Consider the following 19834-nt stretch of genomic DNA (forward strand, 5'->3'; position numbering starts at 1 on the left):
ATATAAGCATCCCACTTTTGATAGAAGTATGTTGTTACTTGTTTGCTTTACAGTGTGAAATCTTGTATTTTCTATTAACTTTATTTTTATTTTATTGAAATTTGCCCTTATCTCTCAGGCGAGGTCTTGTTTAATTGACGAATCCTGTCCAGGAAACCAGTGGACAATGTTGTCCTTATTCTCACAAATAAAAAAAACAGCAAACATTTTAAACGTATATATTTTTAGAAAGTCGATGGTAACAAAATAAATAGAAGAATAATAGCGATGCTTTAGGGGACAATTCAGATCCTGGACTATAGTGGGAACGCTGCGTTTCCGGCAGGAAGAGTTCCGCCGCTGCGCGACTCGTGTCCCGCGGTCGGCGAGGCGGAATCGGCGTGCCGGCGTGCCTGTAAGCCCGGGGAGCGGGGAGTAATGGCTCGGGTGATGAGGGTGTTCCGGACTCTCCGGAACCACTGGAAAAAGTCCACGCTCGCCGCCTGCGTCCTTTCATACGGTGGCCACTGGCTGTATGGGAAGCACTGGTGAGTCCTGCGTTCGACAGGCAGAGAGCCAGAGATCTCCACTTTCTCCAAGGTCACGTATGTCTGTCGACTTACACACACGCACGCACATCGTTGCTTTTTCAATCGCTGCAGCCGATAAATTGTGAAAGTGCGAAAAAATGCGCTTTTGACGATATGCTACATTTCAAAATAAAAGCCCGAACCTAAACCTAACCTTATTATCTACGGCTTTCACAAGTGCATGATGCACATGGTTTTACACATGCAGTGTGACCCCAGTGAAAAATCACTGTAAATTAAATTATTCCCCTAAAATAAATTATTTCACTTTTATTTTGAAACCTACGCGTACCGTCAATAAGCGCAGCGAGCGGCTGAATTATTTCGCATTTTCACAATTTATCGGCTGCAGCGGTTTAAAAAAATCAACGTGTGTGTGTAAATTCACAGACATGCGTGACTTTGTGAAAGCGGAGATTTCTGGGTTTTTCGTCTAATGAGTGAGAGAAATAACCAGCCAGGGGTTGGGTGCGTCGTGATGGGTGTCAGTGGAAGGTTTACTGTTTTCTCCCTCGTTTCCACAGTGATAATGTCCTGCGTAGAGAGGCCTGTCAGGAGGCGCGGGTGAGTTTCCCCCCTAAAGCAAATACCGATACAGGGACATCAAATATCGATAGTATAGTGCATCTCCTCATTAGTATAGTCGTGAGTATCCCCACCGGGGTTCGATTCCCCGATGGAGAGGCAATGCAGAGGTGGCCTAGCGGTTAAGGTGCCACTGAGGTCCCCTTGATTAAGGTACCATCCCTACCCACTGCTCCCCGTGCGCCTGTCACGGCTGCCCACTGTCACCAAGGGTGATGGTTAAATACAGAGGGCACATCACTTCACTTAAAACATGACAGACTGATCACAGCATCTTGTGTTCAGTTTTTACATTTTTAGTAATATATCGGGACCTGTGTATCGAGAGATCCCTGCCAATACACCACCCTAATTATTTAGTCGTAAAGCTGTGCCTCCTTGCAGGAGTTTGGCCGGCAGCTGATTGGCCCTACTGAACGTCTGAAGAAGGCCACCATCATCTTGAACCCGGCTGCATGCAGTGGGTGAGGAACACTGACCAAATCCCCTCCAGAAATCTCCCCGAAACCCCCGTCCTTCATGTGCTGCATGTGCTTGTCCCCTGACAGGAAGGCCAACAGCCTTTTTGAAAAGAACTCGGCTCCCATCCTGCACCTGGCTGGCGTGGAGGTGAAAGTGGTGAAGGTACGTTGTTCAGAAGCGGCGTTGAGCGCACGCACGGACTCGGTCAGGCGTGTAACGGGCTTCGGTTCTTCGCTTTTCACAGACTGACTACGAGGGTCAAGCCAAAAAGCTGATGGAGCTGATGGACCAGACCGACATGCTGATCGTGGCAGGGGGCGATGGAACATTACAGGAAGTATGTCCCGTTTCCAAACCAAAATATGGTCAGGCGGGCGGCAGTAGCCTAGCGGGGAAGACCCTCGCCTCTGAACCGGAAGAGCACAAAGTTATAGGTTCTAACCCCACTTACTACCATCGTGTCCCTGAGCAAGAAACTTAACGGCACTTTCACAACTTGGTCCCATTCAGTCGGTGAGTTTGTAGCGTTGTGTCATTTTCGGTTCACTTCCAATTCACGCGCAAACTCTCTCTCTGCTGATTGGTCAGATATATCGCCGCGGGAACATGTAAATACAGGAAGCAGATTGGAATTTTATATTATATTTACATGTACAGCATTTCTTAGACGTCCTTATCCAGAGCGACTTACAAATAGTAGTTACAGGGACAGTCCCCCCCTGGGGACACTCAGGGTTAAGTGTCTTGCTCAGGGACACGATGGTAGTAAGTGGGGTTTGAACCTGGATCTTCTGGTTCATAGACGAGCGTGTTACCCGCTAGGCTACTACCACCCCATACAAAAACTTGCTGGAGTCGCCGAACAAGACAACACAGGAGGTGCCGTGCATTAAAACGACATCACAATTTGCCCATAATTCACTCTTCTTAAATCGTTTGGTCCAGTTTTGTTTCAGTACGCGTTCTTGGAGTTGATTCCACTCGAGACCTTTTTGTGGGTCTCTGTGTTTTAATCGGCATAGTTCATCAGTATACTGTTTTCCACTTACCGAGTCACCATTTGACCGATGTCCAGCACTCATCTGTACCCCAGACCGCGGCCTCGTGACTGAGATGTTTTTGTGTTCAGGTGATCACTGGATTACTCAGGAGAGCCGACCAGGTTAGATCTTTGGTCTTTTAAGAAAAGCTCCATGGGCCACTGTTTTATTTTATTTTTTTATAATATTTCATTTCTTGTTCGCAGGAGGTCTTCAGTCAGACCCCGATTGGCTTCATTCCCCTGGGCTCCCAGAATTCCTTGAGCCGCAGTCTGCATTCCGTCACAGACAACAAAGTGAAGTGAGGGCTCCTCATATAAAGCAGGCGGTGGAATCACGGTCTGCATTTTACTTTTCATTGCAGCAAAACAATCGGACGAACTGTTTCGCCATGTTTATTTTAGACACATCACCACGGCAACGTTGTCGATCCTGAAAGGAGAGACGATGTCCCTAGATGTTCTGCAGATCAAGGTGTGTGGAAGGTCGTCCTGCAGCTTGAATTTGGAGTTTCAGCATCTGTTTTTCTTCGTGATAAATGCTACATAAGCAAAGTAAGGCTGTGTGTGTGTAGGGTGAGAGAGAATTGCCCGTCTTCGCTCTGCTAAGTTTACGGTGGGGGGCCTTCAGAGATGCGGCTGCTACTATCAGCAAGTAAGTCGCCTTTCCTTCGCTGCAACAGAAGCCTGTGATTAAGCCCCACACCCATTCATTATAGCCCAGACACCATGAACAAGTCCGGGAAAGTGGTCCACCTGCCTCATCGTGGAGTGTGTGTGTGTGTGTGTCTTTGTATTGTATAGGTACTGGTACCTCGGGCCATTGAAGACCCAGGCTGCACACTGGTTCAGTTCTCTGAAGGTGAGGCTGACTGTTCTTTTTCCCATAGCAACTTATTACGTTAGACTGAAGAAGCTAGGGGCAGCTTTAGTTCTATTCTTCATCTTGTGATTGTAGGCGTGGCCACAGGTACATCAGGCCTCTCTGTCCATCCTGCCTCCCATGCCCCGCCCACCGGACGAGCCCCTCCACAAGCCGCCACGACCCGGCCTGCTCTCCCGCATCGTACTGCGCCTAAAAAACTACTGGGACCCACCTGTAGAAGGTAGAGATGTTTCTCATGAGGAACCGAGTCCTCCAGCCACGTGTGTGTTAAAATGTGTTTGTGTGTGTGTGTGTGTGTGTAGAACCAGTTAAAGCTCCTGAGCCTGAACGCTGGCAGGAGAAGGAGGTGTCTGCAGTCGAGCTGTCAGTCAGCACACACAACAAAAACCCCGCCCAGTGGGTGAGTTTATAGTCAACATAAATAGCAACTTCACTTCTAAATGCTTGTAAATGCCAGGTTGGGGTTGATTTTGTCTTTTTTTTTTCCCTCCTCCAGAGGGCCAAAGATTCTCTACTTGTATGTATAGAACCAGAGAACTTCACCATGGGACAGTTCATCACTGTGGGGTCAGTTCTTCAAATCAGAAAGCTCAGAAATAATAATTTTTTCTGAAATAGGCTTAGGCGGTATTAAATATTGTGTACATGGTCAAAAGCACAGAAACACATTTTTGTATTTAAATGCAGGCCGAATGCATTCAACAGACATCCGCAGCAGGGTGGAGTTGCCAGCTTTCATACAAAAAAATAAAGGACACCTACTATAGAGTCTTGCAAGTGTGTTACTCACTAGGTTAGTACCACGCTTTTATATGGAGATGTGGAGTCGGGCGGCTGCGAACTTGTAGTTAAAAATGCAACAACACGACAACGTTGTATCAGCACCAAAAAACAACCATCCCATTAATATCCAGCAGTTCTTACATACTACTATACGTTCTACATCTTTGTTAAAATGTACTTGGTTTGAAAAAATTCTAATAATTTATTATTTTTATGAAGCTGCAGTATTGAGGAAAAAAACATTTGCAGTGATGTAAGGATTTAGTAATTAATAATTTAATGTGATTATTCCTTTTTTTATTGATAGGCAAGCAAGTGTAATTTATCATATCACATATCACTATATTGATCTCAGTAATCACAATATGACTTTTTTTTTTTTTCCTGAATCTTGCATTTATGAAATAAGAAACTGAAAATATCGCAGTTGCCCCCTAGTGGCTCGTTTCAGTACAGGTAATGTGAGTCCGAGTCTTGGAAAGAAAATTTAATATATCGAACAATAATATTTCTTAAGATAAATTTTAGAAGAGCATCTGGCCCTCACGGTGTCCACCGAGTTGAAACTCTGGACTGTGGACACGTAGTTGATGAGCACGATGAAGGGTCTTAAATTGGATGCAAGTGGCATTTTAAAATTTGGCTTCCTTAGACCTGCAGAGACCATGTAGTTCCTTCTCGCCATGCTCCACTACCTGATCTGTGCCATCTGATTGATGCATTCTGCACAAACCAAGATGACAAAACACATGAGCGCTGGCATTTAGTAATTGTCCCTTGATCTTACTTCCTGGTAACAAACCATTTCAAAATATCTCAGGCACATAATACCAGCATACCGGGCAATGGATAAAACAGACACCGCCTAAGCCTGTTCTAGAAGGAGATGCAAAGAAGCTGTGTCATGATCAGGCTGTTGCTGTCTGCTGCAGAACTCAGAAGGCTGAGGACCCATCTGTGCGCTCTCCGAGTTCAGAGCAGCTAGAAGCCGGCGCCTGCCGACTCCACCTGCCCCAGGTCTGTGGTTTAAAGCACGGGAAAATGTTTCGCAATAGTAGTTTTTTTTTTTTTTAATATTATAGCGAGAAGATGGATTTACTCCACCGCCAACCTGGCAACGCGTTTATCTGCCTGTCCCACAGGAGGGCGCCGGCTTCTACAACATCGATAACGAGGAGTACGAGGCCACGTCCGCGGAGGTGAGGCTGTTGCCACGGAAACTACGCTTCTTCTGCAGCGCGGAGCGCCGGGCCGAGCTGCTGGCTCAGGCTGCGTGAGGAGAGGCGTGATGGAGATTGAACAGACCGAAACCCAAATGTCTGCAGCTCCAGTGGACCAGAATTACAAGACGATTTTGCAGTTTACCGTGATGTTCTGATGCAATGTCCTGTGTGGGGCGGAATCAGCACTGGTGATGTCTGGGAGCAGGACACATTGAGCCGTGTTCTGATTGGTAGTTTCTCATCGCCCCAGTTACAGACTGTTTGATTGCGGTAAGGACTATTCTGAAGATGTGCTGGACGAGGGTTTTTTTACTGATAATTCTGGGCTTTGAGTGGAGAAGCAGGCAGTAGTAGAGGATGATGGGTATTCACAAGAGCTGTATTTTACTCACTTTTATTCAACTGTGCATGGTGTAATAAGCACAGCACTCACATAAAAATGTTAAATAAGGAAAAAAGGGCATTATTAACTGTGCAATCTTATTTCATTCTAACCATTACACCAACCGGAAAACAGCAGAAGAACACAAGTACTGTTCAAAATGAACTTGAAATGACACAGAACACAAATACATTCCATTATACGTTAAAAATGAAGTCTAAAAAACGAGGTGTGGGGAAGTGACGTCTCTTGGCAGGAAGGCGTGGCCTTTAAAGGGCTGTTGGTGGCTCGTCTGTTTGGCACAGAGATGGACGGCCTGCTTCAGTCTTCTAAATGGGCGTGTCTTGTGTCACATTCATGTAGGCCCCTGTTGAAGACCGCCTGTCAGAAACAGGGGCACGCACGCACACACACACACACTGATGATACTGAATATCAGTGAGCATTTCGGAATCCGCCGTAAAACAATTATTATCATCTCTGCGTGAACTCGTAATGTACAACAGACAAGATAAATACTCAGACGCTACCGCCAAGTCTGAGGGACAAATCTCAATCTGCTCCCACAGTCTTTCCAGGAGATCTTGAGTTTAGAAGACAGCCATGTAAAATAAATCCAGATTGCAGCTTTCTGGGTTCAGTGTCACAGAATCACATTCATGTAGGTTCTACACACACACACACACACACACACAGCATGGGGATGCACAGAAATGTCAAAAGTCTCGAAGGGACAAATCAGGGACTCCCGTCACCATGGAGACAGGCAAGTGAATTCCTTAGTGGTTTGGTGCACTTGTGTGTATGCTCGCTCACACACACACACACACACACGCTTCTTGAGCGCACAGTCACCAACACCTGTGGAGTCACGGATAATAATCCAACGAATAATAATCCAACGCACACCGCTGCACGATTGTTTTGACAAAATTGTGCATCCCACTCTTGCCAAACTTTCTCAACAAAACGAAAAAACTAAATTCAATGTACCGGACCAGCAATCAGCAGCAGGCTTGAAATGGAACCACTACAGTGTGTTGTGATGAAAAGAATAAACCGGTTACAGTGGACAGCGGGTCTATATTACAGCAAGTACATGATGACAGAAATGTTCCAGTTGTTTTAGGTTCTTTACAGTGGCCCAGGTTGACCGTCCCCACCCTGGTCCAGCAGAGGAGACAGGCAGAGACAGCAGTTCTGCCCATAAAGCCAGATGAAGGGAGCAGACAGACAAACAGCCAGCAGATCCGGCCAGATCCAGTTTGGTCCAGCGGGTCGGTGAGATCGGCAGAAATCAGGCAGTGTGGTGCACCGGTCCGACCAAGGCCGGTGATCGGAGGCGGCCCTCCACCCTCACGGGCAGCAGGGGTTGTCAATCACCAGCATGACGTCGATGCCGTACACCTCCAGCAGATCCACCAGAAAGCCGCGGTCGCCCTGAGGATCCAGGCCCATGGCCCGCACATGCTCCGCGGTCAGAGTGGGGTCGGCGCTGGCCTCGACTTCGCCCAGCGTCTGAAAAATTCGATTATTCTGCTCCATGAAGAAGCTGTTGTGCACAAAACACGAAACAGGTACAGGATTAATGGAAGATAAATGGAGAAAGAAAAAAAATCACTGACATGTCGCAAAGATGTCTGGTGCAACAGGAAATGCTTTAAAAGTTGCTTTAGTTTCCTTCATGTTCAAATGGTGGCCTGCTCAAAATGAATCCCATGGTCCAGAAGGGCGTACTAGGCCGTGCAGGGCGGACCAAACAGTCATATACTTTACCGTTGAACCCTTACACAATACCAGAGTATTTTATAAAAGGCTGAGTGATATTCTCTGCAAACCTTAAACTCAATCTGTAGGTGTGGTCTCCATTATATTTCAAAAAGGGAGACAGAAGTGAGTCCACCAACTATTTTTAACCAAATTATTGGCATCAACTTTTTTTTTTTTTTTTTTACAAGACAGAACTACTTAGGTTTTTAGGTGGCCACAGGGGAAATGGATCAAAACAAGATTAATGACACAATTTACTTCCAAAGCTCCAAGCGGCCAGGTTTAACTGGTTAACTTTTAACCAGTTAAACAAACATAAACAAGCGGGTGGTTTTTACAGGCACGGTGTCACAATGCGTCTGTGTCCATAGTGGAGTACCCCAAGGTTCAATTATAGGACCACTACTATTACTAACTAAAACATACTAAAATACTCTAAAAACTGATTAAATTTGCTGACAACAACAAAGTTCGAGACACAGCAGGTACTTTGTCCTGATTAAAATACTGGGCTGATGGAACTGAAAATTTATGTAGGCTTTTGTGCACTGGGGAATTGTGTGTATTTAACCTGAGACACAATACATCCAAATACAAGATTCACATTCACTATAACTCAACTAAAACCAGCCAAGGTGAAGCCAGTGGGCATGTTCTAGTAAGACAAAACGAATGAAGATCAAACCACTTACAGGATACAGAGGTCTTCCTCGTTCGATGTAGAGTCTCCATCCACCTCCTGAGAGTAGAGAAGCAACTGCCTACAAAACACAGTTACATTACAAAAAGGTCTGTGGTTTTTTAATTCTATTTACTCGATTGAGTGTCCACGCAGCACCTCAAACGTTTACTGGAAATGAGTGGACGTCAAACACATTTAGTGGTCAGGACTTTTTAACCACTTTCTGAAATTCAACAACCTTCATAAAGGAACAGTCTGGTGTAAAAGGAGATCTGATGCCTGTTTTTTGTAGCTGGATTTTTGTAGCACACTGTAGCACAGTAGTGTGTGTGTGTGTGTGTGTGTGTGTGTGTGTGTGTTTCTGGTGTAACACGAGCTCTTTCAGAGGTTTATTTATTTATTGTTTGTTTGTCTTGCTCAGATCACTCTGACTACACACACACACACACACACACACACACACACACTGTGTTGAACTGCATCCGTTTCTGCAAAGATGTGTGCAAGATAAAGGATGGGTGTGTGGTTGCGTCAGCCGGTGATATGACAGCTTGTTGAGGTTTGAAATGACTGTGTTGGTTAAACCACACAGGACCGGGAAACCTGTGTGTGTGTGTGTGTGTGTGTTGTACCTCTGCTCACTGAGTTTGCGGTACTTCTCTCTGTCGGCACTGTTGATCTTGAGCAGAGACTGCAGACTGTCTCTGTGTGTCCGGACATTCTGGTTGTCAACGTAAACATCATACAGCTCCTTCTTCTCCTCAAAGATCTTCTCTGTGGTGCCTGAGGACACACACACACACGTCGCTATACGGTAGTAAACACTGGGATATACAGTTTGTGTGTGTTTGACGCACATGCCACATATGACAGCTCAGTCTCCAGGGCGGTGATGTCAGCGACGTTGATGTAGAAAAAAGGGCGGAGCTCCGGCACCAATCCACCAATCCCAGGAATAGAGATGTTGGCTAGGCAACAGCAGCAGTACACTGCAAGATAAGTGAAGTGAACCAATCATGAGGTACGGACACATGCGCACCCAAACACACAACCACCCACAACCCCTCACCCCGGTAGCAGACCACCCCGACCGGCGGTGGCGAGAAAATGAGGATGCGTTTCCTGAGCAGCGCGAACTTCCACAGCACCAGGATCTGCTCCCCAAAGAAGCGGATGAACTGAGACATGCAGCCGGCCGGGTGGGTGATCTGCAAGAAGGTCGAAAAAGAATGGAAGATGACATCTCGCCGTGATGACCGTTCTGCTTTTTAATACACATTTAATTATCAATCTGCCTTTCCTTTACATCCACCCATTAAAATAATCAAGGTAAAATGTGGTAATTACTCCCGATATTGCATCATGGCCCAGATGTGACCTCGGCAATAGCTCACCAATTTCAACATACCTTGAGTTGAATTTTATTTCCTTGATTTCTGAAGATTAGGTTTTTAGGTTTTTACCTTCATCTCAGGATGCATGCAGCGGTTGACCATGGAGCTCAGCGCGCTGGTGGGACAGGACGTGACCAGGCCGTTCCCTGCAGGCGGCAGCACGGCCTTCTTGTCCTCGTAGAAGGCTGCTAGTGGGGAGTAGTGACCCGGGCATCGCAGCTGGTACCTGCGGCCGGGGCGGGGCGGGGCGGGGCAGAGCAGATGTTCCTCAGCAACGCCTTTCAGCAGCTGCTGCTCACGGCGCATTTTCAGACGACTACCTGGGGCTGCGCGATTATTTTTATCAATATTTTAATCACGATTATTAATCATGATTCTTCATTAATTTAAAGAAAATGCATTTAACTGCACTTTCTATTTTAAACAAACAGTAATTGAACAAGGCTTTCTGTCTTAAGAGATCTTAAGAGGTCACTATGAAAATACTTATTTTTTTATATTTAATATGAAAGATGAACATCCATTTACCTGCTTATTTGGAAAAAAAATAACTATAGACAGGAAACTGATTCTTCGTTCGCACTTTCGCTCGTACCGTTAGAGAAGCGTGATTTGACTGCAGTATGCTGAGAGGCTGAATGTGACATCTTGTGGTTATTTAAATGTAAATATTGCCGACGATCATCTTAATTTAATCGTGGCGGCCAAAATTGCGATCGTAATAAAATTTCGATTCATTTTGCGGCTACGATTACCTGCGTCTGCTTTTGTGGCTACAGATGGACGCGGGGGGAGAAAAAAAAAAAAAGTCTTGTTCTTTATGCAGTTGTCAGTGTAGTTAGTGGATCTTATCATAGTGAATTTATTAAACTCAGGGCAATTTAAAAAAAAAAAACACCCAGAGCGAGGGAAAGGAAACGAATTAATTCACGTACAACATGTGAGCAGGAAGGAGGACAGAAACGTGTGAAACCCGCTGGCGTGCCAGGAGCCGGACGTCATCTGCAGGGTTCCAAGTCTGCCCAAAGCCGCCAGCTAACGATGCCAACAGCTCCATCAGAATGCGGTGCCCCGAATGGGGCCTTTGTTCTAAAGGGCTGCAGACCGGAGCGGGAAAAGCACGGACCTCAACAGGTCGGAGCTAAGAGGCGCCGTGCCTCCGCTCGACTCGTCTGTTGGTTTTCTGTTGACTTGCCATGAATATCAGACACTGCACCATATCTACAAACTGTCCCATAATGCACCGCGTCACACATCCAACGCATCATGCACCATTTAATTTGTATACCATTATTACAAATTAGATTAATGGCCATTTACAGCATTTACCAGACGCCCTTATCCAGAGCGACTTACAATCAGTAGTTACAGGGACAGTCCCCCCTGGAGACACTCAGGGTTAAGTGTCTTGCTCAGGGACACAATGGTAGTAAGTGGGGTCCGAACCTGGGTCTTCTGGTTCATAGGCAAGTGTGTTACCCGCTAGGCTACTTCTACTACTAGGGCAGTGGTGGCCTAGTGGTTAAGGAAGCGGCCCCGTAATCCGAAGGTTGCTGGTTCGAATCCCGAATCCGCCGAGGTGCCACTGAGGTGCCACTGAGCAAAGCACCGTCCCCACACACTGCTCCCCGGGTGCCTGTCATGGCTGCCCACTGCTCACTCAGGATGATGGGTTAAATGCAGAGGACAAATTTCACTGTGTGCACCGTGTGCTGTGCTGCTGTGTATCACAAGTGACAATCACTTCACTTTACTAGGCTACTACCACCCCAAGTTAGCGAATGTAAGTGTCGACTTCGCAAAAACTTTGCCTTCTAGAATGTTGCACATTTTTAGAGCAGGAGAGGAAAGACACTCACTGTGAACTAAGACGTTGAAATATTTGGCACCACTTCTGTAATATACGCTACTAATAAAATTCCCTGATATTCCAGAAATTCCCATGGGAACCTTGACTGCAGGTGTTCAGATGGTGATGAGCGCTGCACTCACCTGACCTGGTTCTCCAGGAAGTGCATGTAGCGGTACAGGAGGGTGTAGGAGGGAGACAGGATGCCCACCGACTTCATCCGCGCCCCCCTCTCCAGCTCGCTCTCCACCGGCATGTTGGCGAAGCACGCCAGGCCAAAGTAGGAGCCCTTCCGGAAGTATCTGGAGAGAGAGAGAGAGACGGCACGGCGTGGGTCCTGGCGTTCCAACCGCAGCGCTGATATCAGTGCGCCGCATTGACGTTCATTGCCCTCACATGAAGTCGTTGGCGATCCTGTGCGAGCCGCTGGCCATCGACTTGAACTCCACGCCGTCCAGGTTGACGTCGTGCGGCAGACACCACTCCACCATGTTCCCTGTACAAACAGAGTCGAAGGGCAGCCGCGTGACAAACCTCACACTTACATAACACCCCACACACACACACACACACTCACACACTCACTCTCTTTACGGAATAAAGGAAGCTGAGGACAGAAAATGCAAGTGATTACTCATCGTGCCGACTCTGGGAAGAAAAGGACAAGTCCTGTCAGAGGGCTGTCCCCACCGTGACACAACGCCGAGCGGACGAGGTGACAGCTGTTCACATTTGTGGCACGGCCGCGACTCGTGGGCCGAGCCCGGTTCCGAGAGAGAACCTGCAGAACTCTCACGTCCACGAACACGTTCACAAACGAAAGGAGCTCCATTCCGCACGAATCCCGGTCTTTTACTTTATTACACTAATCACGTGACACACACACACACACATATATGTATTCTGCATTCAGAACATATTTGACTGCATGAAATTGTGTTCGTCTTTTACTTACTTGAGTTTCGTTGAGTATTTGAACCGGCCAAAGATAAGAGCTGCCGGACGAGTGTTAAACGTTTTGCTCAATATTTATGCAGATCCTCTGACGAAGGGCCTGTTCGAGTCATTATTTCTAGGATTTTGGTGCATTTTACAGGTTACAGGATCTTGATTCTATATTCTTTAGTTCTACGGTCCAGTTCGTTGATTGGGAAAATGCCAATGACCATTAGAATAATTGATTTTACCTGATCTGGTGTCAAAGGTCACTACAAACACAGCGACGATCTGGTCCTTCTCCTCCCATCCGGACAACCCCGGACCCGTCCGGTCCGTTTCATCCGGGTCCTGCTCGTCGGTCACAGCTGTCACGGGTGGCGGACCTCCGGCCCCGGTTACCGGGCTGTCCGGGGGACGGCGGTCTCCGTCCGCGTCCGGAGACGGAACCGCGGGGGCCGGTTCGGGCGGGGGAACCTCCTCCCAGTCGAGCAGCGGAGCGCGGTCGGACTGCTCCACCATGGCGAGGGACGCGGGCGATCCGGAGTCACAGCAGCAGCGCCGGGCCGGCGGAGCCGCCGAAACGCGCCATCTTCACACGCAGCGGGAGTCCGGAGCGCCAGTGCGCAGTGTTGTGGTGACGTCACCCACTTCCGCCCACGTGTTCCCGCGGCCCTCGCCGTGCCGCGCGGGCGGCGTGTTGCCAGGTTCGACGTTCCCCGCGCGTCAGCACATTATTTTCACCAAACGTTTCGGCGTGAATCTATGCGGCGGTTTTTATGTATTTTGGCCGCCGCGGTATAGGACGACTGCACCCGTAACGCGCCGCAGCAAGTAACGTTCAGTCAGCGCGTAAATTCACGGACGGCGCTTTAGTCAAACAAACCTGGCAACCCGAGCACGCCGCGAAGTTCCAATTTCCCAATAAAACTGTCATTTACTAATATTAATATACATTCGAACGGATAGTTTTTTCCGAACAGTGTAGACTATCCACTATACAGCCCAACCTTTCTGTAATAATTTTATTGTTTCGGGGTAATTTCTCACGATATAAGGTTGGTTTGTGCAGCAGTAGACATTTAAAATGTACCACGTTTGTAAGGTGTCTAGTTAACTGAAGCAGGGCTCCCAGGCGCTCCGGCTCACCCGGAAGTTGACGCGTTGGAGGTTATATAAAACGTTGCCCCGGGGCGCGGAATTGGAGCGTGGCGTCGAGGTGTGGCCGCTTCCCGTTCAGGTTGGTACGCGGACGCGGTGCCGGTGTTTGCTCGGCTTGTTCAAACACCGCGCCGTGTGGGAGTGGGAGCTTCCGAGCTTCAAAACTGGGGTGAAGTGCGGGTTTTTGGCTCCGTCTGTCCGGTTAATTTTAACCCAGTCCTGGTTTGTAGGCCGAATGATTGGGACCGTGACAATGGTGAAGTGATTATTGGGTGGTAGTGGCCTAGTGGGTAACACACTCGCCTATGAACCAGAAGACCCAGGTTCAAACCCCACTTACCTCCATTGTGTCCCTGAGCAAGACACTTAACCCTAAGTTGCTCCAGGGGGACTGTCCCTGTAACTACTGATTGCAAGTCGCTCTGGATAAGGGCGTCTGATAAATACTGCAAAAGTAAATGTGATTACTGTCCCGTCCCTTCCTTCAGTCCCCCAGCAGATGCAGGCATGGCCTCTGCAAGCGAGCGGGCGATCCAGCACCTGACCTTCTCCAGCTGTGGCGAGGAGGACAGCAGCGACAGCTCCTCCGAGGACTGGCTGCCCCGAGACATGTCCCCGAGAAGCCCCTCCTCGGCCTGCAGGACACCCAGGGCCCGACGCCACCGCTCCCGGGGAATCAGGGTGTCCCCGTCAGTGCCGGGCACACCAGTCCTCTTTGCGGCATGGAGGAAGCTGAGGCTCTGCGACTCCCCCAGCACGCCCAAGGTCGAGCCTCTCGAAGGCCTTCCCCTTCCCACTAGGCTCAGCGGTGGCCTAGCGGTTAAGGAAGCAGCCCCGTAATCAGAAGGTTGCCGGTTTGAATCCCGATCCGCCAAGGTGCCACTGAGCAAAGCGCCTGTCATGGTGCCCACTGCTCACCAAGGGTGACTGGTTAAATACAGAGGACACATTTCACTGTGTGCACCGTGTGCTGTGCTGCAGTGTATCACATGTGACAATCACTTCACTATACTTCACTTTCCAGTCTTTTGTACACCGCCCTGCAGCAGATTAATTCAGGTTGTACATTTTGTTGTGTTTCAGAGCCTGCTGTCCAAATCCACGCTACCCGCCTCCAGCGTCAAGCCACGGCGCACTCACAGGGTCCTGAACTTCCCGTCGGTCAACGTCAACCCCTTCACGCCCGAGACGGTCCAGCGGAGCACCGTGCACAGCAAGAGGAAGAGCCGCAGGAGCGACGAAGACGACGACGACGACTACAGCCTCAGGTATCGTCCCCATGTCTGGTTCGCGCGTGGACTCGTCCGAGTCCTCAGACGTCTGTGTGACCGCCGCACGTTCTTGTAGGCTGAAGGACACCCCGACGTCCTCAGACGAAGAGGAGCTTCCTGCCAAGGTGCGTCTAGTTTTTACATTTTTAATATTTTACAGCGTTGATCCAGAGCGCCTTACAGTCAGCAGTGGCCGGCACCGTCCCCCTGGAGACACTCGGGGACACCGTGGTCTTCCGGTTGAGAGGCGAGTGTCTGACCCGCCGGGTAACGGGCATTTATTTAGTTTTTCTGTCCGCAGAGGCCGGCGGTGCCGGCGCAGATGCTGTCCCGCTACGAGAGCGAGTTCCTGGAGCTGGGCCGCGTGGGCGCGGGCGAGTTCGGCGCCGTGTACAAGTGCGTGAAGAGGCTGGACGGCTGCCTCTACGCCATCAAGCGCTCGCGCCGGCCACTTGCCGGCTCCGCCAACGAGTGAGACGCCACGCTCGGACACGTTCACGTCACGACGCGGGGACGCGTTTGCCCGTTTAACGGCTCCCGTATGTCTCTCTGCTCTCCAGGCAGTTGGCGCTGAAGGAGGTGTATGCCCACGCCGTCCTGGGACACCACCCTCACGTTGTCCGCTATTACTCTGCCTGGGCGGAGGACGATCACATGATCATTCAGAACGAGTTCTGTGACGGTACCTAGATTTACATTTTTACAGCATTTACCAGACGCCCTTATCCAGAGCTACTTACAATCAGTAGTTACAGGGACAGTCTCCCTGGAGACACTCAGGGTTAAGTGTCCTGCTCAGGGACATGATGGTAGTAAATGGGATTTGAACCTGGGTCTTGTTCATAGGCGAGTGTGTTACCCCATAGTGTGACCACATTTCTGCTAATTTTGCACGTGTTTGTCTTGTTTGAAATCTCCAACATATCCACTTACAAGCGTCCTACATGACGTTGTCCAGTTATGTCCTGTTTATTGTACAGAAAAGTTCAACTTTTCTCCTGTAGAGATAACAACCTGTTACAGTATTTAAGTTTTAGTTAGTCTAGTTTATTGTGTATAGACGTATGATTGTACTATGGGGGGTCTGTGTGAAACATTATTTCAATACACTGTCTACTGTGTATACTGTCCTACTGACTATAAACCAAATCTTGAATCTTTCAGATTAAATAGAAAGAGAACTCGCTTGTGTCTCTCTGTGTAGGTGGCAGCCTCCTGGATGCCATAACTGAGAGGGAGGAGCAGGGCGAGTGTTTCTGTGAGCTGGAGCTCAAGGACCTTCTGCTGCAAGTCTCCATGGGCCTGAAGTACATCCACAGCTCGGGCCTGGTCCACCTCGACATCAAACCCAGTGCGTTTCTGTCCTCAAATGGTGCCGTCTGCGGTCGGGACGTCCCGTTTGCCACCTTCTCCCTGCACAGTTAGCAGCTCGGCCTCTTCGGCAGCTCACTGCGTCATCTTAACAACGTCTGAATTCAGAAGTTCTTCCTTTCAGGCAACATCTTCATCTGCCGGCGGCTGAGCTCCAGTGCAGGAGGAGAGGATGACAGTGAGGAGGAGGAGGAGAACGAAAGCCCCGCGGGGGTGCTTTATAAAATTGGTAATGTATTCATAGCAGTCTTTATGGTGGCCAGTGGTGGCCTAGCGGTTAAGGGAGCGGACCCGGAATGGGAAGGTCGCCGGTTCGAATCCCGAGCCGCCAAGGTGCCTCCGAGCAACGTACCATCCCTGGGCGCCTTTCTTAGCAGCCCACCGTAAATCCATTTCTTCGACAATCGCTTCACTTTCACTCAGCTTCATACACTGCATGCAAATCTATTTAATTAAAACCGCGGCGCTCGGCCAGTCATCACGCACGTACCTCACTTTCTTCACCTCCCCCTAAAGCATTTAAAAACAGTCTTCTATTCCACAGGCGACCTGGGTCATGTGACCTCCATCTCCAGCCCTCAGGTGGAGGAGGGGGACAGCCGTTTCCTGGCCAGCGAGGTCTTGCGCGAGGTGCGTGAGTCTCACTGTTTGTCAGAAGTGCCAGTGTGAACCTTCGGACCGTATCGAGGTTGCAGTTGCATGTCTAGTTCCTAGCGGCCCTACAGGTGATGGCCTCTGCCCACGCAGGACTACGGGAGCCTGCCGAAGGCGGACGTCTTTGCCCTGGGCCTGACGGTGCTGCTGGCAGCAGGAGCCCCGCCTCTGCCCCCGAACGGTGACGAGTGGCATTGCCTGCGCCAGGGACAGATGCCCGCCCTCCCCCAGCAGCTCTCGGCCGTGTTCAAAAGCCTCATCCAGGTGCCGAAGTCAAATACGTTTCAGCTACGAATCAAGAGGAAATGTGTTTAAAATACTCTGCAGCCAGTAGGTGGTGCCAGAGACCAGATATTGTTCTAATAAAAATAAATATTTTTATTAGAAGAACACACACGTATTGCCTCTAAGGTGACCTGTATTTACACCGAATGTACTGCAAAAACACCTATTATATTTTACGCTAACAAATCTGGTCAAGTCAGTTCATAAAATAAGAAAATACATATATTTTTAAGATTGTTAGGATTTGATGAGATGATTCAAGCAAGCAGCATCGTGTTAATTAAGCTGTAAACTGAGAACCAGCCACAGCGATTTTCAGCATTATTCCACACTGGAAAAAACGAGAAGGTTCCCATTTTTAAATTAATGAATTACAATTACTTTAAATTATTAATGTTTCCAATTAAACGGATCACATTTGTATCACATGTGACAATCACTTCACTTGTAACTTGATTGGCTCAATAAAATCAATCTGAACTAACCTAATATGTTTTCTTTGAAATAATGCGAAGGAACTGGGAAAGACTAAATAAAAAGGATCATGTGGAATGTCCATTGTTTAATAAAGTAAAAATTTGGCTCCTGATTTGAGTTGATATCCTTGAGAGATGTTATATGAAGTGTGTGTGTGTGTGTGTGTGTGTGGGCGTGCATCCCAGACCCTGCTGGACCCTGACCCCGCCCTGCGTCCATCCACATCCACGCTGTGCAAGCACCCTGCTCTCCGGCGAGAGAAGTCGGGCAAGTTGGCGGCACAGCTGCGCAAGGAGCTCAATGTGGAGAAGTTCAGATCGGCCATGCTGGAGAGGTGAGTGTGAACGGTGAAGCTTCCCGGTGCAAGAGATGTGCAAGTTGTGTTAACACGTTTGCCCGATGTTAGTTTTTTTTTTCTGTATGAAGTTACTTTAAAGTTCCTCTCTTTCTCTCCACAGGATGCTGCAGGAAGCCACGCTGGCAGCCCAGTCTCCCCAGCAGGCTCCACCCTTCATGGGTCCATGCGCCCAGACCGGCTCCCTGCCCAAAGCCACCCGCAGGCTGGTTGGGCGGAGCCTTGCTCGCTCCGTGAGCTTTGGTTGCCCGGGTCTCTGAACCAGTGTCAGGATCCGCCCGATTCCTGCATTTTGTCTGGACCCTCTTTTTATAGTTTTTTAAAAATTTATATATATTATTTTTTTTTACTTCGTTAAGCAGCTTTTTCCCGGTTCCCCTGCAGATTTAAGGTTCATGCTGGTGCTTTTTTAAATGGTGTAAAATAAAGTTTTTAAGTGCTTTTATGAAACGGTCAGAGGGTTATTTGCCAGGTGTATGTATTTACTTCAGCATGGAATTGTTGGCTGGGGGTGATTTTTTTTTTTTTTTTTTAATTTTTTTTTTGGTGCGAGTCGACAGATAAATACAGGAAGTCACGGTTGTGTGTAACGTACAGATTGTGGGGCCTGTGCAGTAATCTTAAACCTGCAGTGTGTGTGTGTTTTTTTGGGATGGTGGTTGAACGTGCCACACCTACACGTTGCTTTAAAACAGTTATTTCATTATTGTAACAGTGATTCACCTTCTGAAACTATTTCTTTGCATTTTGTTGAGGAAGTTTGTCATATGTACAAAGTACAGCGTACAGAGCACAATGAAATTCTTACTTGAAAACCTCTCCCACGTAGACAGAACATAGAACATGATACATAGAAGACAAAGTGCAGCAGCAATAAATAAGTCACAGGATGGTGAATATATATAAGTTGCATATGAAAGTGATTGTGTGTAATTTAAGTGCAGTGCATACTATGTGTTGTATAGCCTGATGGCACTGGGGTAGAATCTGTTCCTGAATCATGATGTGCGTGTATGAATTGTCCTGAGTCTCTTGCCTGATTGCAGGAAAGTAAAAAGTGACAGTGCAGGGTGGCTGGGGTCCTTCAGGATGCTCTTTGTTTTCCTGAGACAGCATGTGGTGTAAATGTCCATTATTGCTGGGAGTTGTGTGCCTGTGATCCTCTGGGCTGTTTTCACCACCCTCTGCTGAGCTTTCTTGTCCTGAGCAGTACAACTGCCGTACCAGGACGCGATACTGCCCGTGAGGATGGACTCCACAGCGCACCTGTAGAAGCTGGTGAGGACAGAGGTGGATACCCCAGCCTTCTTTAGGCGTCTGAGGAAGTGGAGTCGTTGGTGGGCGTTTTTGGTGACCGCTGCTGTGTGTTCTGAGGACTTGAGGTTGGAACTGAGGGTGACCCCAAGGAGCCTGAAGCTGCTGACCCTCTCCACAGCACCTCCTCCGATGTAGGTAGGAAGATGAGCTGTATCCTGCCTCCTAAAATCCAAAACCATCTCCTTGGTTTTGCTGGTTTTAAAGTATCAATCTTGCAGCCAAAAAAAATACATAAATATTTGTTATACATCCACACATGCAGTGTGCAGCAAACAATCCCAGAGTTGTCAGCTGCCTGAAACGTACATGCTTTTACCCACCTGCTCGTGCTTAAATGTCGCCTTATACAGCAGCGCGTCTATAACTGAATCTATATATGTATT

The 19834-nt window shown here is 48.3% G+C and overlaps 3 protein-coding genes across 6 annotated transcripts; 2 read left to right on the forward strand and 1 right to left on the reverse strand.

The window, feature by feature from the left end:
• Positions 1 to 142: 142 nt before the first annotated feature.
• LOC114766607 (acylglycerol kinase, mitochondrial-like) lies at positions 143 to 6017 on the forward strand. 2 transcript variants are annotated; one of them, XM_028957577.1, is made up of 15 exons: positions 143 to 527; positions 1094 to 1133; positions 1539 to 1618; positions 1703 to 1778; positions 1861 to 1953; positions 2746 to 2778; positions 2863 to 2957; positions 3061 to 3130; positions 3231 to 3310; positions 3460 to 3517; positions 3614 to 3761; positions 3844 to 3941; positions 4038 to 4108; positions 5257 to 5341; positions 5467 to 6017. In XM_028957577.1, the coding sequence occupies exons 1-15, from the start codon at positions 418 to 420 to the stop codon at positions 5599 to 5601; spliced, it is 1272 nt and encodes a 423-aa protein (XP_028813410.1). In that variant the 5' UTR covers positions 143 to 417; the 3' UTR covers positions 5602 to 6017. The 2 variants fall into 2 exon arrangements, with proteins under 2 accessions (XP_028813410.1, XP_028813411.1); XM_028957578.1 differs by lacking the exons at positions 5257 to 5341; positions 5467 to 6017 and adding an exon at positions 5145 to 5208.
• LOC114766605 (protein LCHN) lies at positions 5926 to 13230 on the reverse strand. 2 transcript variants are annotated; one of them, XM_028957573.1, is made up of 9 exons: positions 12812 to 13230; positions 12021 to 12120; positions 11768 to 11926; positions 9845 to 10001; positions 9451 to 9589; positions 9239 to 9370; positions 9014 to 9164; positions 8392 to 8460; positions 5926 to 7481 (listed from the first exon to the last, which is right to left on the reverse strand). In XM_028957573.1, exons 1-9 carry the CDS (start codon positions 13080 to 13082, stop codon positions 7286 to 7288), a joined length of 1374 nt encoding a protein of 457 aa, XP_028813406.1. In that variant the 5' UTR covers positions 13083 to 13230; the 3' UTR covers positions 5926 to 7285. The 2 variants fall into 2 exon arrangements, with proteins under 2 accessions (XP_028813406.1, XP_028813407.1); XM_028957574.1 differs by having other exon boundaries at positions 12259 to 12943.
• On the forward strand, positions 12952 to 19014 carry LOC114766603 (wee1-like protein kinase 2). 2 transcript variants are annotated; one of them, XM_028957567.1, is made up of 12 exons: positions 12952 to 13800; positions 14210 to 14486; positions 14805 to 14989; positions 15069 to 15117; positions 15294 to 15463; positions 15553 to 15674; positions 16197 to 16343; positions 16488 to 16592; positions 16908 to 16993; positions 17111 to 17281; positions 17965 to 18113; positions 18238 to 19014. In XM_028957567.1, exons 2-12 carry the CDS (start codon positions 14229 to 14231, stop codon positions 18392 to 18394), a joined length of 1599 nt encoding a protein of 532 aa, XP_028813400.1. In that variant the 5' UTR covers positions 12952 to 13800; positions 14210 to 14228; the 3' UTR covers positions 18395 to 19014. The 2 variants fall into 2 exon arrangements, with proteins under 2 accessions (XP_028813400.1, XP_028813401.1); XM_028957568.1 differs by lacking the exons at positions 12952 to 13800; positions 15069 to 15117 and having other exon boundaries at positions 14321 to 14486.
• Positions 19015 to 19834: the final 820 nt, after the last annotated feature.

This window comes from Denticeps clupeoides, chromosome 17 (genome assembly GCF_900700375.1).
Source record: "Denticeps clupeoides chromosome 17, fDenClu1.1, whole genome shotgun sequence".
Taxonomy (NCBI): domain Eukaryota; kingdom Metazoa; phylum Chordata; class Actinopteri; order Clupeiformes; family Denticipitidae; genus Denticeps; species Denticeps clupeoides.

Bases quoted from the DNA above. Each gene is read 5' to 3' on its own strand.
- LOC114766607 (XM_028957577.1), top strand. From the start codon at position 418: ATGGCTCGGGTGATGAGGGTGTTCCGGACTCTCCGGAACCACTGGAAA. The intron at 3,762-3,843 runs GTAGAGATGTTT...GTGTGTGTGTAG, and splicing joins CTGGGACCCACCTGTAGAAG to AACCAGTTAAAGCTCCTGAG. The intron at 4,109-5,256 runs GTCAGTTCTTCA...TGTCTGCTGCAG, and splicing joins GGACAGTTCATCACTGTGGG to AACTCAGAAGGCTGAGGACC.
- LOC114766605 (XM_028957573.1), bottom strand. From the start codon at position 13,082: ATGGTGGAGCAGTCCGACCGCGCTCCGCTGCTCGACTGGGAGGAGGTT. The intron at 9,371-9,450 runs GTGAGGGGTTGT...CTTATCTTGCAG, and splicing joins CGGGGTGGTCTGCTACCGGG to TGTACTGCTGCTGTTGCCTA. The intron at 7,482-8,391 runs GTAAGTGGTTTG...TGTGCACAACAG, and splicing joins GAGGAAGACCTCTGTATCCT to CTTCTTCATGGAGCAGAATA.
- LOC114766603 (XM_028957567.1), top strand. From the start codon at position 14,229: ATGGCCTCTGCAAGCGAGCGGGCGATCCAGCACCTGACCTTCTCCAGC. The intron at 14,487-14,804 runs GTCGAGCCTCTC...GTTGTGTTTCAG, and splicing joins ACTCCCCCAGCACGCCCAAG to AGCCTGCTGTCCAAATCCAC. The intron at 16,344-16,487 runs GTGCGTTTCTGT...TCTTCCTTTCAG, and splicing joins CCACCTCGACATCAAACCCA to GCAACATCTTCATCTGCCGG.